The sequence below is a fragment of the Leptodactylus fuscus genome, chromosome 2 (assembly GCF_031893055.1).
Source record: "Leptodactylus fuscus isolate aLepFus1 chromosome 2, aLepFus1.hap2, whole genome shotgun sequence".
NCBI classification, from domain to species: Eukaryota; Metazoa; Chordata; class Amphibia; order Anura; family Leptodactylidae; genus Leptodactylus; species Leptodactylus fuscus.
Window position 1 is genome coordinate 167,782,343 of NC_134266.1, and position 18,049 is coordinate 167,800,391.

General features: G+C 40.7%; 1 protein-coding gene across 12 annotated transcripts in view; it reads left to right on the forward strand.

Annotated features, from left to right (window-relative positions):
* DMD (dystrophin) overlaps positions 1-18,049 on the forward strand; it is a 1,873,751-nt gene that overhangs the window by 1,284,202 nt on the left and 571,500 nt on the right. For all 12 annotated transcript variants that reach the window (XM_075265063.1, XM_075265067.1, XM_075265060.1 and 9 more), the window contains one exon: positions 12,172-12,289. In XM_075265063.1, coding sequence (XP_075121164.1) covers positions 12,172-12,289 — 118 coding nt within the window. The remainder of the gene's footprint in view (positions 1-12,171; positions 12,290-18,049) is intronic.

Here is an 18,049-nt window from a genome sequence, read left to right on the forward strand (position 1 = left end):
CAGGCAAATGATATGTTTATAAGAGATTCATCCATCTTATACATATATACTGTAGTATAGGAACATTTTTCTTGGGAGAAATAGGCAGAAAAGGTAGTAGAAGCAAGAGGTGTGATAACTAGGACTATATACAAACATACCAGCAGTGCTAACCACTGAGCCAATGTGATCGTATTACTATTCTCCAACATAGTAGAATTGTGGAAATACATAGCTAGCACTGAAATGTTATGGTAAAATTACTGCCATATTTCATTGTTTTGATAAGGATCGGCAGCAGAGTAGACACTGACAGCAAAGGCCCCTGTGAAGGACATGTATCTGGGTCCCCCTTCTCCTTCATGTTCCTACCGCATTTATACATGCATGTGTGAAATATTTGCATACACATACATCTACATATTAATTATATATACATTCTTTATGCAGATAAACATTACACATACATTATATATATATATATATATATATATATATATATATACACACATGTATCTAAAGTACTCACATATATTCACATATACACAAGCATATAATGGGATCCCTACATTTTATCCATTATATTTTGACCATTTGATAATTTGAAATAGTTAATATTTCATCACTTTTCATGCCACATTAATTTTAGATGACTAAATTTAGGTTAATACTTTTTGTAGATTTCTATCACTCTACTGTCACCACAGATTTCTATTACACAATATGTTGCGTTCACACAAGCTTCTTATTTTTGGTGACTGGAGTTAGCTCGACATTAGCAATGATTTTTACGTTTGTAATTAGGTTGACAGTGTTGTGTCTGGAACTGCATAATATCAGCAGCTTCGTCTTATAAGCCGATGGTAATTTCCACAGTAACAGCCAAAATGTATTGTTTAAGGAAGTCATTAGAGGAGCTTGGTGACAATATTAACTGCTGCTCAATCACAATGGAAGCGCCATGATTAACATTGTAGTACTGCTAACCGTGTACACAACAACTAAAGGGTATACATATAACTCAGAGTATAGGCGTCCATTACAGTATACGTGCACACAAATCTTTGTTTCCAATTAAAGGAATTTTTTTTAATTTATATCTTTGTTATAAAACTTGTGGCATGCCTAATAAATATAGCACGCCGTGTTACATAATTGCAAACATTTTCCTTTATGATGTCCCATCCTCCTCCAAATCATATCAATCACTAAAGAAAGTTGCCTTGATGTCTTGAAAACAAATCTGCTATAATATTTTCTTCCATGATTGAACTGACTTTAGCAGTTTTACAGCAGAAGGCCATTTGTACTACAAACAATAGCGCAGGAAATGTTGACACAGTCATCTTAAATGTCTTACAGGAGCATTTCTGTCAGAAAATGTTAGTTTTTAAGTGATAATATCATCTCGCTATGTTAATTATAAAGAGAAAAGTTGCGAGACTCTTGTAAATCAGGGTGACAATTTTGCTCTGGGCAAACGTGACTAGAGCAGGGTCGTGTGATCTGTTCTGTCTGGATGGTCTATAGACTTCTACGTGTGGCTGAATGAAGGCTCTTGTTAATTAAATAGCAACACCTGCAGCTAATTACATTAATATACAAAGACTTTCAGCTTAGACTGGTCCTGTGTGTTTGAGCAAACCTCGGCGGAATACAAATGATATTGCCTGAGAGCACAATTGATAGACTGGATGGTTCAGTGGCTGAGTTCCAAGTTAGAAATTTGTTATCTGTATGACCTGGGCTTGAGAGCTGTGATTTATTTAATATGATGCGAGGTAATGTAATAAGAACATATTACATAAAGATTCCATTTAAATAGCATAATGATTTCTTATTTCACTTGTAGTCTGTGTGTCAGTACGTTTTATGTAGATTTATCCTTTTCATTTATTTTAAATACAAAATAGGCCATATAGATTATTTTGTATTTTATTTGTATTCACATGACCCATTCCTGAATACCGACACAGTGGTCCAGATTTACTAATAGGTAGATAGTGTAATCTTAGGTAGTGTGACTATGCGACAGCTTTATCACAGTTGCTAATGTTGGATGATAAATCTGATGTATTTATACTATCTAATCAACAAAATTTTGGCTCATTTTTGGTACATCGTGGCACATTTATGCTTTTTCTAAGAATCCACACCTGTGTATAGAAAGTCATTGTGGAACTTCTATACCTGTTCGGGTCTCTGCACCACCTTATACTCGCACACTGTTCAATTTGATTCTTTGCTTAAAGTTTTTTGTTGCTCTGTCTGAACACCGCTCTACAGGTAGCCCTCGGGTTATGACGTTTTGTGGTTACTACTAGATATGAGCTAAAAAGTAAAGCTGCCTCGTAACAGAAAGCTGCCAGCACTCCCGACTAGCAAGGACGAGCCTGTGGCAAATCAACGCTGGTTCTGCAGCAGGCTCGTTCTTGCTCGTCGGAAGAGAGCTGGCAGCTTGCTGTTACAAGGGAGCTTGCTTTTTCTCATAGGAATGAATTGGCCAGCATTGATTGGCCAGTGTACAGCATTGGGCCAATCAACATTGGTTCTGCCGGAGGCTCGTCTGTGAGGAGGCGGAGTCTAAGATCGGACCACAGCAGTCTCCATTGTGCTCCGCTATTAGACTCCGCCTCCTGTGATGATGATGTACACTGGCCAATCAATGCTGGTCAATGCATTCCTATGAGAAAAAGTAAGCTCCTGCATAAACGCAAGCTGCCAGCTCTCCCTGTACAGTACGTGATTTAGTGTGCAGCGGCTCGGGACTGAGGAAGACTGTACTGTACTGTATATGGTACAGTCTTCCTCGGTTACGAGCCACTGCACACTAAATAACGTTGATCCGTTCCTACGTGGCATCGTATGGTATGTTTTTGACTTACGTCGAAATTCGGTTTACGATGCCATGTAAGAATGGATCAACATCGTAAGTCGAGAACTACCTGTATTACCTCTCCTCACTAATTGAATTTTCACCACACCCTTCTCCTGCACCTTGTTCCCTTCTGTCCATCAAATAGTTAATCTTAGCCTTGCCTGTGTGATTGACAGCCTGTCTACCAATCAAGTTTGGGGCAGTTCCTGGACTTCCTATATACAGGTCTTCAACCCACACAGGTTTGCTGGCTATTTTGACTCTGCCCTGTGACTTTATCCTCGCTAGCTTCCTACTTGCTCTTACTATTGTATTATTGACCTTTGACCTTTGACTTCCTTTGTGACTACTCTTTTAAATTACAATTTTGTACTGCTTAGTCTCTCTGGCTTTGACCCTTGGCATTTTGCCTTCTCTTCTGTGTTGTTTGTCTTGTTTTGCTCTGTATGACACTTATTCAGAGAACTAATCCACTGAAAAAGTGTGAGGGGGTGCCAGGGTAATTGCAATAGGATAGGATCCCACTCCTTAGCCGTTCAGTAATAAAGAGGATCCTACTGACTCGTACAGTTCTTCATCATAGTGAATTTATTCAACAAGTGGTAACAGTAAACAGTTTTGGCTCGACTTGAGCCTTCATCAGACTCTACAATGGTATACAGAGCTATGCAAAGCTAGTGAGTTACAAATACCAGCATGTGTAAGTGTTGACAAATACAATACAGAAATATATTTACACATATATACTGTATATATAAATGTCACAGTATTATACACTCGATCTTATTGTAGGAGTATGGTATCTGATCAGGTAAGCTCATTGTTTATTGCTTACAGAGATATGCAAAGTTAGTGAGTTACAAACACCCAACTAGCAATTCCCTTACAGAATCAATTTTAGTCCAAACTAGATGTTTCATATTTTGCCAAAGATGCTTTAAATATTTCAATTTTAAATCTGGGCCACAATGTGGTATACTGTATGTAAGAAATGCATTGCTCAACCTATTATAAAGAATCTTAGAGGCTCTATAGTTTAAAAGGGAGTTTCCGTTGTCTTGAAAAATTCAGGAAACAAATAGATAAATGATATTACAATGTAGAACTTCCATAAGTAATACCAAATCTGTAATTTATTGTATATATCATATAGCAAAGACCATTTGAGCACATCTGCAATACTGCTAATATTGTAAGTGAAGAAAATACTCCCACTTCGTGACTTAGAGTTATCTTTAAAGATTTACCTTTATCCAGCTGTTGGATAAAAATTGACCTATCCTGAACCCTGCAGCAAGTGATCACTAAACTCTCCCTTTAAAATTAAGGTTCCCATAATACAAGAGCAAAATTGGCTGACCTTGCCAGGAGAGACAGGACCAACTGTTTTGTGTATATGGATACATGCCTACTCTCCCTCAACATGTCTAATCCCTTCTTCTCACAGGAAATAATCTACTATCAGAAGTGTCTTGAAGTAGCTGAAGTGGTCTCTGTTCCCCATTAATAACACTTATGTGCTTGGCCAAACAGAACATTTGTGTGTATGGACAAGTTGAGAGGAGTTAGTGTGCAGACAGCAGCTATTGAAGGGGTGTGATCACCAATATGCAAGAGATTTACAACATACTATTGCAATATCATTGTAACCAACTCAGGAGATACTCTCCATATATGGCTAAATCATCAGATGAGATGGCAGAATGTGGCCGGCTACACTCATATTACTGACCTAATAACAATGTTCTGTTTCCTGCTGAACCAGGACTATTCTCCTCTGACTATGATTTACTGCCATTCTGTGTTATTTCACAATTTCTGGTCCATCTGCAGGACTTAAATCCAGACAGTTGTGTAGCAACAGGGAAAGCAGTGGGTCTAGTCATATAGGGGTCAGAGGTTATTGTGTCAGCACTTCAACCCAGTATGTTACACAGGATCAGAGAATCTTTAATCCTCACTGCTTACTGTGATAGTAGACTAGACTTTCTAAGTGAGTAAGAGATCTTAGTGCTCTCACAATACTTAAAAATAGTTTTTAATATATTCTGAATGGGCTATGTTGCATGCTTGATCATATGGAAAAATATATACACACTGTAGTATAAGTAGTTTCTCCAGGATCTGATCAAGTACAAATTAATATTGTGTAAAATACATTTCATTCAGAATCTAAAGTCACTGTATAGACCTGTATAGACACTAAATAGATAGTTTAAGGCAATGTCATTGACAGCACTACACTGATATTGAAAGGTAGCCTTTATTAAATATCTAGAACAATTGTTAAGGGTATATTGTCACTCCTTAGGGAGAGACCACCATATAGGTGTGTGGAGACTTATTAAGCCATGAGCGCTCCACTTCGCAAAGGACCATGGGAAGAATATGCAAATCTGTCTTCCATGATGTAATTAGGAAGTCAGCTGCTGCTGCCTCAGTGTTGCAAACCAATAGAGGGCGCTCACTGGAATGTGCAAGCCTGTCTTCCCTGATGTAGTTAGGAAGACAGAACTCCAGTGAAATATGGTGGTCTCTCCCTAAGGAGTGACAATATCCCCTTAACCCTGTCTAAGCCTCTCACCTCTACCAGGTTATAGTCCTCTCTACATCGAGCTGATGAGATGCAAGTACATCGAAACGGCCGTCCTCGATTGAGAGACTATACCTGGTAATAATCCCAGCCTCATTGCAAAACAAAGGCCTCTTGGAAGGTCGAGCATGATGCGAAAGGGAGCAGCCTTTATTGAGTTATTTCACTGGAGTTCTGTCTTCCTAACTACAACAGGGAAGACAGGCTTGCATATTCCAGTGAGCACCCTCTATTGGTTTGCAACACTGAGGCAGCAGCAGCTGACTTCCTAATTATATCGTGGAAGACAGATTTGCATATTCTTCCCATGGTCTAGAACAATTGTTCTAAGGGATAACTATTAATGTAACAATAGAATTTACCAATAGCAATTAGTAATATGTAATAAAGAAGAAAAATCAGAAGTGCATAAATAGTACATCAGAACAAATGGATCAACAAGTGAGATTTAACCAAATAAAACCCCATGCGGGAATATATTAAAGGGATTACGGTAAAAAACATAGTTGTCCTTTATCCACGGTATAGAGAATACATTTCTCTTCGTAGGGGCTCAAATTTCTGAAACCCCCACTGATCCTGAGAATAGGGGGTGAATTACCCCATACCTCTACTCTTCTATGCATAGAGAGAAAAATGTTTTGTGGTGTTGTATATGTAGGTCCAATACTAGTTTTACATACACCAGTTTTAATCAATTCCCTGTGGTAACATGTTCCAGAATTATTAAAATCCCTAATCTGCCCGGTGTCTTAAAAGTGCTGAATGTAATGGGACCCGTCAGGGCTGTCCTTTGTCTGCCATTATATGTGCTCTGGTAATGGAATCCCTGGCAGAGTCCATTCGAACGGACGGGAATATTGGAGGAATTACTGTGGGCCGTCAGCAACACAAAATTGGTCTATATGCTGACGACGTTATACTGGCTTTGACCTCCCCTAGCTCTTCCTTAAGTGCGGCTACTGCTGCTCTTGAGAATTTTGGCAGGATCTCCTATTACAGAGTTAACCCTTCCAAGTCCCAAATCTTACCTATTTTAATCCCACCTTCTATGAAACGAGATCTCAGTATCAAATTCCCCTATCAATGGAATGACTCTCGTATTACTTACCTTGGCATCTCTCTGATGGCTCCGAGCTCGGACTTATTTTCTGCTAATTATGTTCCTCTCCTGACTAGGGTTTCCTCTCTCCTCTCCACCTTCTTCCAACCAATGCTGTCCTGGGCGAGTAGAATTGCCATTGTCAAAATGATGGCATTACCCCTAATTTTATACATGTTCCGTACTGTAGTTATTCCCGTCCCTGACTCATACTTTACCAAACTTCAAAATATGCATTCTAACTTCATATGGGAGGGTAAGAAATCTAGAGTCCGACTTAAAGTGATGCCCAGACCTTGGACCAGTGTGTGTGTGGGGGGCGGGGGGGGGGCAGGTGTCCCAGACGTTAGGAAGTACTACATAGTGTCTATTCTTGAGCAACTTAAGGTTAGCTGGGATGAGGCCTCTAAGTGGCGTTGGATGGAGATTGAGGAGAGTTTGTTGGACGCCCCGCTTTTGAGTATTTTACGCCCTAAAGATCTGGGCCCCACTACTGTACATCATCATTTGTTGAGCATTAAGGCCTCCACAGTTGCGTGGCAATATCTCTTGTCCAATACTTCTTTAGAAGACTTATCTCCTTTGTCCAAACTGCCTTTGCTGTATGTGACCACATTCCTTCCTCAGTTGAGACTTCGTAGCTGGGTGTCTAGGGGCCTCTATAAGATTGCCCATTTGTTTTCTGAAGAGGGACTTAAATCATTCTCTGCTACAAGATGAATTTAATCTCCCCAAAACTGATTTTTTTCAAATCTCTACAATTGCGTCACCTTTTTCAGACCCATGAACCCTCGAGATTAGTCTTTCCCACACTTCCCGAACCTCGCCTGTTAAAGGTGGGACTTTCGCGTTTTACAGCTTTCTTTCTGTTCCCTCTGAGCGGGTCAAACCCTTTCATCTGCTTCGATGGGAATCAGATCTTGCCATACCTATTCCTCTGACAGACTGGTACGAGGCTAGTGGGTTTGTCAAATGTGTCTCTAGGCAAGGTTACACTGGGAGACGGCCTTGAAAATAATGTTGCGCTAGTACAGGACCCCTAGCCAGCTGGCGCACATAGACCCCTCTTTTTCAAAACTCTGCTGGAGGGTAGGTTGTCACGTAGGGTCTTTTATACATCTATGGTGGGAGTGTCCTCCGGTCTTAGCCTTTTGGGTGGCTGTATTTAACTTTATGTCCTCTATAGCTGGTCTTACTATACGTCCCTCCCCTGGTCTAGCTCTCTGTTTCTTGGATACTGGTCTTTTCCTCTCAGGGACACAGGTTGTGTGGGGTCAGATAGTGCTGGCGGCTCGATCCATGATCGCTTGTCAGTTGAAATACGTGCTCTGTCTGACCATTAGCGAACTAATTCACCATATCGACCTAGCCTTCACTTTGGAGAGGATGCTGACTAATGGGAACCATACCTTCCCCAGCTTCTGCTCCAAATGGTCTCTCTGGTCCTCCTACATGGAATCTAGGAAGACTTTCTCCCCTCCCCAGCTCCAGCCTGACCCCTCGGTTATTCCCTAATTGGTGTATGGTACCGGGGGGCCTCGTTTGCTTTCTACAATGAGACCTGGTGGCTAATGTGCATCTACCCTACGACTCTTTTACATCATACTTCGTATGCCTTTTATGGCGCTAGAATTTTGTCCAGGTGTGCTGTTCTAACTGTGTATTTTGTTTTCTCTTTTTGTCTTTGTTTGGTTACTTTACTCCCCTCCCTTCCTTGTTTCTCCCTTCCTCCCTTGGATTTCCCCCTTCCCCTACCTGCTGCTGTTCCTACCTGAAGTCTCTACCATGGCCTAGATAGATTATGCCTGGGAAGCTCATGTGGGCCCTGCTCTTGATTTTCCTGTACAATTTCTCTCTCCTAACATGGGTGAACTTCGCATCCTGATTATTGTATGGAGCAATGTTCCTATGTTTGCATTGGTTTATGCACAGTTTCTCGATGTTTTTTTCTGTTTCTCATATATTGTAAAAATCTTTCTTTTTTTCTTCTCAATAAAAATCAAATTTAAAATAAAATAAAAGTGCTGAATGTGGTAGAAAAACAACAAAGTGATGAATCTTTGATGTAAATCGCAGTCTTGTGCCAAATGTGCAGTACACAAGTTGTATGGCCTACATGTTATAGCAAATTCCCCTCCTTGAGCTTAGTTTGATTAGTTGCTCACCAAGCTACTGAGTCTTCTTTCAAGAGCAACATATTTTTTTAAAATTGCACTTTGATTATTAATAAGTTATTAAACTAGAATTGGATACAAAATAATAATAATAATAATAATAATAATAATAATAATACATTTTAGGGTGGGTTCACATTTGCACCTGGTCTCTGCCAATCCGGCAGGTTTTCGTCTTCTGCCCCGAGAAATTGGTCAGGGGACGGACACCCGGCAGTCAGTTTTCAAACCCATTCACTTGGATGGGTTTGCAAAGTGACTGCCCGTGTGTGTCTTCTGCCTCTCTGCGGTAAAACCATTTTTTTTTAGCCGGACACAAAGGTGTACATGCAGGACTTTGTGTCCGATTAAAAAAAAAATAGTGAATGGGTTTGAAAACTGACCACCGGGTTTCCGTCCCCTGTCCAGGTTCTCGGGGCAGAAGACGGAAACCCGCCGGATTGACTAAAACGGAGACCAGGCACAGATGTGCCCTTATTTATATAGCACCACCATATGTGGATTGTTAACTTTGATTTGCAGTAATGTCAACAACTTAATATTTCTTCCCTGTATTTAAAGGGTTTTTCATCTGGACGTGAATGGATTTCTGAAATTGATTTAACTAGTTTCATTTGGAAGAAGTAAAGCCAACTGCAAAAAAGGCACCTTAGCCCTTAAGGTGTTTTTATTAACTTAGTATTTTTTCCTTGTAAGGCGACCGTTTTTGCTATGCAGTAACAATAATTCCTTGAAGTTCATGTATAGCAACTTGCTTTTTACAGTCACTGTTTAGTTTTCTTTTGTTTAGAAGTCATTTACGTTTCCTTACCTATACTAAGCAGAAATATTGGTGCATTAAATCAGCTTCTTCTAGAGAACATTTTGTTTTCTTTTATAATTTGTGTAACTTGAAGAACATCTTTTGTTTCATGGCTGAATGGACAGAACAATAGATGTAAAGCTCTTTTGAGCAAGGGTTGAGAAATGCCCTGTTGCACTAAAGAACATTGAACATATTTGTAACAGTTGCATCAAAAAATGTAAAAAAAAAAAAAAAAAAAAAAAAGATATATGTGAATGTGATTGACAAATATATGCACAATATTTAGAATAAACATCACATATAGGATAATGGGCGACCACATATCATTTATGCCGTGTTCTGAGCACATTATTTATTGTTGCTTCATTATAGTTTATATTTGCATATCAGTATATTTATATCAGTCAGTAACATAGACACATTCTGTAGGCCATGATAAACTGAATTATTTGCATTTATTAGCAGGATAGAAACTGGCATTAGTTGGTGTTGAACTTACAGAAGAAACAGAATCCGAACTATACACTTTGTGACAGACAATAAACAATGCACTTACTGTACAGTGACACTCTGATAATGTGTTATTTCTTTTGTTATGTACCTATTCCCCTATGTCACTTAGCATTACCTTACTTAGTTATTGAATTCAATTTGATAATTCATGGATACCTTTTCTTCCTTTGGGTCATGTGGTCTCGTTGTCACCTACTGTGAATAATATGACTTTTTGTTCTTGGGACATGTCACTTACACTTCCTGTATGATGACACTGCATGAACTATCCCACACCAACTTTCTAAGGGGGGCAGATACTACTTATGATGATTGGACAGCCTCTGGTCGCACAGTATAATGAGGAAGATAACATTCTGTATACTTATAGCCTCTTTTTTTAGTAGATTTATGGGGCAACAGATAGAGAACGATGCTAATACTATCCCACAGCAGGGAGAAATGGTGCTGTCTCCAGCTGCCCAAGTGATGCTGTGCTGATGCTTCTTCATCGGATAGATAGTTCACTGAAGGAGTAACTAAAATTTTACTTTTATTGGATCCGTTAAAACAATTATTTCAAGGATAAAGGGTACTTAGATGTAAGTAAGTACCCTGTCCTACCATCTAGGGCAGGGGAACTGTGATTGTTATCACAAATCCTGCGGACATTAATCCATTTGAAACCTCTCCTGATGAACAGCCCATAATACGGCTAGGGAAACATGTTGAGGGGATAAAAGGATGTAGGGCAAACCCTCTATAACCACTTTATTAAGAATAAAGATGGAGTCTAGGTGCACACAATATGAATGAGCCTAGTCCTGTTTGCCTTTAAGTCAGGGATCTCATTTAAACTATGAGACTCTGATTAGATGTCTTGGTATTGAAGGAGCCTTGGAGTTTTTGTATTGAGACTTCTATATTATTATTATTATTTTTTTATGTAGATTGTGAGCCCCACATAGAGCTCACAATGTACATTTTTTTCCCTATCAGTATGTCTTTTTTTTCGGAATATGGGATGGAAATCCATGCAAACACGGGGAGAACATACAAACTCCTTGCAGATGGTTTTTTGCCCTTGGCAGGATTTGAACACCAGGACCCAGCACTGCAAGGCTGCAGTGCTAACCACTGAGCCTCCGTGTGGACCCCCGAGACTTCTATTTGATGTGAGGTTGGGCAGAGACCTGTGGGAGGATTTAAAGTGGTGTATATTTAGACCACACACACTATTGAAAGGTCCAGCCACCCACATTTTGGTGTTTTTAGGACTTGATTTATCCTTGAAATAATGGTTTTAACAGATCCAATAAAAGTTAAATTTTAGTTACTCCTTCAGTGAACTACTTTCTATAGAGCGACAATCCCTCAATGATATTCATGGAATAGATAGTAGAACACAAAGAAAGATCAATCTAAAAAACAGAATAGAGACTGGACTGTAGGGAAATGAGTAATATATATATATATATATATATATATATATATATATATATATATATATCTACATGAACTGCAAAGTGATAGACAATGAGATGATGGATGCAGGGATTTAAAAAAAAAAAAAAAAAAACATGGTAGAGAGATAATATCACTGTATGGCAAAAAAAATACCATTGGGCAAAAAGTCGCAAACTAAAAGGATTTCAATGTTTCCAGTTTTCTGGCATCAGTGATGACTAAAATGTATGCCAGCTACTTTCTTGCATAGATTTCAATTTTAGGTGCATGGACTTCTTTTCAGACCCCAGAGTATAATAATTGGAGACCCAAGGGGGGTTACAAACATAAAAAACACTATTACTTACCTATCCCCGTCTCCGCTGTACTCCCATCTGATGTCGGCCATCTTCAATGACATACGGGACATCACATGACACAGGCCTGCTTCACGACGCATATGGACGCAGTCCCCGATCATGTGATGTCAGGGATTTAAAGCCATAATATGGGCGTATTGCATGTACAATTAACCTAAAAGACTTGCCTCTCAAAGGACCACATCCATGAGATTAGTGGGGTAGCCACATAAAAATATTTTTAAAAAGTATATATGTTTTATCGTAAAATGTCTGTGCATATATAGACATATGTTTTCTTTAGCACAAGTATTTACTTTCTTGATTTTACCATTGTACATAGGTAACACTTCAGGATTTGGAACAAAAACGACCCCATTTGGAAGAACTAATAACTGCAGCTCAGAACCTGAAAAACAAAACAAACAACCCCGAGGCTCGTGCAGTGGTTACTGACCGCAGTAAGTGTACAGTATTGCAATACATAACAATGTGTAACTGCTGTATGATAATAGAATGACTCAAAAAGAAAGACTTCCATAACTTCATGTCTAAATTCTGATCACTGGATCCAGCGTTAGTGGATAGATATTGCTGGGGGAAGCAGCAGGATATAACACATTTGCCTTGCAATAGTCATTCAAATATATGAGTGACCATGTAATGCAGAATTTCTGGCTAATAAAAGGGGCTCCCTGATGAGACAATTACTATATGTCACAAGTTAAATAATGACTAAGAAAATAATAGAAAAGTGGAGCTGTGCTTATATATTACCAAAATCAATTAAATGGAACAAGATTTTTGATGATAAAGCTGCCAACTGTGACCTATATTCCATTATCATCCTCCTACTAGCCAACCTCCTAGGGCCTTCAAAAGTTTGAAATAAAAAGCAATGCCAACCAATACTAAAATAAAAGGATTTTATTTTTTTCTAAAAGTTGGTATTAACCTTGTAGTATTGCTACCATTTACTCTTATCTAACTTTTGAGATAGTGATAAAGGATTTATATTTCTTCAAATGCCTGAAATATTAAAAGTGAATGTATCCCAACTAAAACTAGGCACTGCAATATATTCATTTCTCCTTATCTTTTTTTTTATTTCCAAATCACTAATAATTTTACTTCATGTTCTTGATTTGATTATGGAGGTAGGAATCTTGCCAAGCTGCTGTTTGGAGCTGTGAAATGTTTTATGGGCATGCTTTTTGGCATCTTGCCAAGGTGCTGTTTGCAGCTGTGAACAGTGACATGGCAAATAAAAACCTACGTCAGGAAAAAATTCTTGGAAATATTTTATGGGCATGCTCTTTGGCTTCTTTACAAGGCGCTGTTTGGCGCTGAGAATAGTAACATGAAAAAAGATCCCTATGTCAGGAAAAAAAGCTTGGAAATGTTTTAAGAGCATGCTCTTTGGCATCTTGCCAAGGTGCTGTTTGGAACAGTGAACAGCAACATGGCAAAAGAAACCTACCTAATGTTTTATGGACATGCTCTGCGACATCTTCAGAGGTCACTGAGCAGGGAAGGGGAGGAGTTGGGTTGTGTATAACACCTATTGTCAGTGGTAGTTTATAGAGATGAGCGAACACTAAAATGTTCGAGGTTCGAAATTCGATTCGAACAGCCGCTCACTGTTCGAGTGTTCGAATGGGTTTCGAACCCCATTATAGTCTATGGGGAACATAAACTCGTTAAGGGGGAAACCCAAATTCGTGTCTGGAGGGTCACCAAGTCCACTATGACACCCCAGGAAATGATACCAACACCCTGGAATGACACTGGGACAGCAGGGGAAGCATGTCTGGGGGCATAAAAGTCACTTTATTTCATGGAAATCCCTGTCAGTTTGCGATTTTCACAAGCTAACTTTTCCCCATAGAAATGCATTGGCCAGTGCTGATTGGCCAGAGTACGGAACTCGACCAATCAGCGCTGGCTCTGCTGGAGGAGGCGGAGTCTAAGATAGCTCCACACCAGTCTCCATTCAGGTCCGACCTTAGACTCCGCCTCCTCCGGCAGAGCCAGCGCTGATTGGCCGAAGGCTGGCCAATACATTCCTATGCGAATGCAGACTTAGCAGTGCTGAGTCAGTTTTGCTCAACTACACATCTGATGCACACTCGGCACTGCTACATCAGATGTAGCAATCTGATGTAGCAGAGCCGAGGGTGCACTAGAACCCCTGTGCAAACTCAGTTCACGCTAATAGAATGCATTGGCCAGCGCTGATTGGCCAATGCATTCTATTAGCCCGATGAAGTAGAGCTGAATGTGTGTGCTAAGCACACACATTCAGCACTGCTTCATCACGCCAATACAATGCATTAGCCAGTGCTGATTGGCCAGAGTACGGAATTCGGCCAATCAGCGCTGGCTCTGCTGGAGGAGGCGGAGTCTAAGGTCGGACCTGAATGGAGACTGGTGTGGAGCGATCTTAGACTCCGCCTCCTCCAGCAGAGCCAGCGCTGATTGGCCGAATTCCGTACTCTGGCCAATCAGCGCTGGCCAATGCATTCTATTAGCCCGATGAAGTAGAGCTGAATGTGTGTGCTAAGCACACACATTCAGCACTGCTTCATCACGCCAATACAATGCATTAGCCAGTGCTGATTGGCCAGAGTACGGAACTCGACCAATCAGCGCTGGCTCTGCTGGAGGAGGCGGAGTCTAAGATCGCTCCACACCAGTCTCCATTCAGGTCCGACCTTAGACTCCGCCTCCTCCAGCAGAGCCAGCGCTGATTGGCCGAATTCCGTACTCTGGCCAATCAGCACTGGCTAATGCATTGTATTGGCGTGATGAAGCAGTGCTGAATGTGTGTGCTTAGCACACACATTCAGCTCTACTTCATCGGGCTAATAGAATGCATTGGCCAATCAGCGCTGGCCAATGCATTCTATTAGCGTGAACTGAGTTTGCACAGGGGTTCTAGTGCACCCTCGGCTCTGCTACATCAGATTGCTACATCTGATGTAGCAGTGCCGAGTGTGCATCAGATGTGTAGTTGAGCAAAACTGACTCAGCACTGCTAAGTCTGCATTCGCATAGGAATGCATTGGCCAGCCTTCGGCCAATCAGCGCTGGCTCTGCCGGAGGAGGCGGAGTCTAAGGTCGGACCTGAATGGAGACTGGTGTGGAGCGATCTTAGACTCCGCCTCCTCCAGCAGAGCCAGCGCTGATTGGTCGAGTTCCGTACTCTGGCCAATCAGCGCTGGCCAATGCATTCTATTAGCCCGATGAAGTAGAGCTGAATGTGTGTGCTTAGCACACACATTCAGCTCTACTTCATCAGGCTAATAGAATACATTGGCCAATCAGCGCTGGCCAATGCATTCTATTAGCTTGATGAAGCAGAGTGTGCACAAGGGTTCAAGCGCACCCTCGGCTCTGATGTAGCAGAGCTGAGGGTGCACAAGGGTTCAAGTGCACCCTCGGCTCTCCTACATTAGAGCCGAGGGTGCGCTTGAACCCTTGTGCAGCCTCGGCTCTGCTACATCAGAGCCGAGGGTGCGCTTGAACCCTTGTGCACACTCTGCTTCATCAAGCTAATAGAATGCATTGGCCAGCACTGATTGGCCAGAGTACGGAATTCGGCCAATCAGCGCTGGCCAATGCATCCCTATGGGAAAAAGTTTATCTCACAAAAATCACAATTACACACCCGATAGAGCCCCAAAAAGTTATTTTTAATAACATTCCCCCCTAAATAAAGGTTATCCCTAGCTATCCCTGCCTGTACAGCTATCCCTGTCTCATAGTCACAAAGTTCACATTCTCATATGACCCGGATTTGAAATCCACTATTCGTCTAAAATGGAGGTCACCTGATTTCGGCAGCCAATGACTTTTTCCAATTTTTTTCAATGCCCCCGGTGTCGTAGTTCCTGTCCCACCTCCCCTGCGCTGTTATTGGTGCAAAAAAGGCGCCAGGGAAGGTGGGAGGGAAATCGAATTTTGGCGCACTTTACCACGTGGTGTTCGATTCGATTCGAACATGGCGAACACCCTGATATCCGATCGAACATGTGTTCGATAGAACACTGTTCGCTCATCTCTAGTAGTTTACACTACTGTAGATCTTGAAATGAGCAGCTACATACATTCCTTATGTTGTATTAGTTACTTTTTTACATTTTTTCTTTTATTCTCTCTATATACTTTGTATTATAGGCAATATAATCAGCATTGACATCTGATTAATTGTCTAATTCTCTAACATTGGCATAATGTCTTGTTACTTGAGATTACATAATACGCTGTATTCTACCTATATTCTACCCACTGCTTCAGTGGCATTTGTTGGATATCATATGGGTAATCTTTTTTAAAAGAGGATCCCTCTGTAGTTATTATTATTAGAGATAAGTCAGTAGTATTCGATCGAATACCTTGCTCCCATAGGAATGCGTGTAAGTGGCTGAACACCAAGGGGTTAAGCGCAGTGAATATTCTATGCACTTAACTAGAGTTGAGCGAACAGTGAAATATTCGAGATTCGTTTTGAGTAGAGCCTCAATGTTCGACTACTCGATCGAATCCCATCATAGTCTATGGGAAAAAATGTTTGTTTCAGGGGAAACCACTATTCGACTAAAGGAGAGTCACCAAGTCCACGAGTAGCAGGAGGAGAGTGTTTAGGAGGAGCACTGTGCAGTTAAAGCGCACAGACCCCATTATAGTCTATGGGGTCCGTGCACTTTAACTGCACAGCACTTGCAGTTGAGCTGATAAAAAGTAAGCTCCCTCGTAACCGCAAGTTGCCAGCTCTCCTGACTAGCAAGGATGAGCCTGCAGCAAATCAACGCTGGTTCTGCAGCAGACTCATCCTTGCTAGTCAGAAGAGAGCTGGCAGCTTGCTGTTACAAGGGAGCTTACTTTTTCTCATAGGAATGCATTGACCAGCATTGATTGGCCAGTGTACAGCATTCGGTCAATCAACGCTGGTTCTGCCAGAGGCTCGTCTCTGAGGAGGTGGAGTCTAAAATCTTACCACAATGGGGACTGCTGTGGTCTGATCTTAGACTCTACCTCCTCACAGACGAGCCTCCAGCAGAACCAGCGTTGATTGGCTGAATTCTGTACACTGGCCAATCAACACTGGTCAATTCATTCCTATGAGAAAAAGGCAGCTCCCTCATAACATCAAGCTGCCTGCTCCTAGCAAGGACGAGACTGCTGCAGAACCAGCGTTGATTGGCCGAATGCTATGCAGTGTATAGCATTTGGCAAATCAACGCTGGTTCTGAATCGAATATTTACTGAGAATAGCTAGTAGTATTCGATCGAGCACGAATATTTCAAATACTATAGTATTTGATCGAATACCTACTCGATCGAATACTACTCTCTCATCTCTACACTTAATCCCTTGGTGTTCGGCCGTTTACACACATTCTTATGGGAGCGAGGTATTCGATAGAATACTACTCACTCATAAGTGGAATGACATTAGAAATGTATTTTGTTCTTAGTTTTCAATGCTGTGCCTGACTGCATTTAGTCATAATTAAACATGCAAAAAAAAGGAAGTCTGATGTTTTAAAAATGTCATTATTCTAATAATGAAGCTATTTCTGCACTATTAAACAGGAAATAGTAAGGACAACTAAAAAATACAGCACCAATAAATAAAGTAAAGCTAGCTTAAAGACGCTACCAGGCTATTGAACAAAAGCATATCTTCGACTTTAGGGATAATCATTGGAAGAATTTTAGAGTCCCAGGTATAATAATTCAAGCTTTAATGAAAAGTAGTTCTCTTAGTTTGAGAATATTTCTCTCTAGCAATGCACAGTATTGTTAGAGCTGATTCAGTCCTAGACAAATGTACTGGGAGACACTGGATTCTATGTACATATTCATCTGAAACAAGTATTATTTTTGTCTTCACTAAAGTACTATTTTGGACATACTCCATATTTTCACAGACCGCCTTCCCTGGTCCATTTTCATGGAACCGATTGACTCCTACAGGTGAATGGGTCAGTTAAAAAAAATAAAGCTTACACAATTACATTGAACACAAGACTTGGCTAGACTTGACTTGGCCAAGAGAATTGGCTAGACTGCATGAAAATAACATTGGGCTGGGGACACAGACTGGAAATGCGACATTTTTGACATTATGGAAACACTTTCAGAAAAAAGTGCAGCATTTCTTAAATAAAACCCATAACAATGTGCCATTTGGTGCAGATTTTCTTTACCCTTAG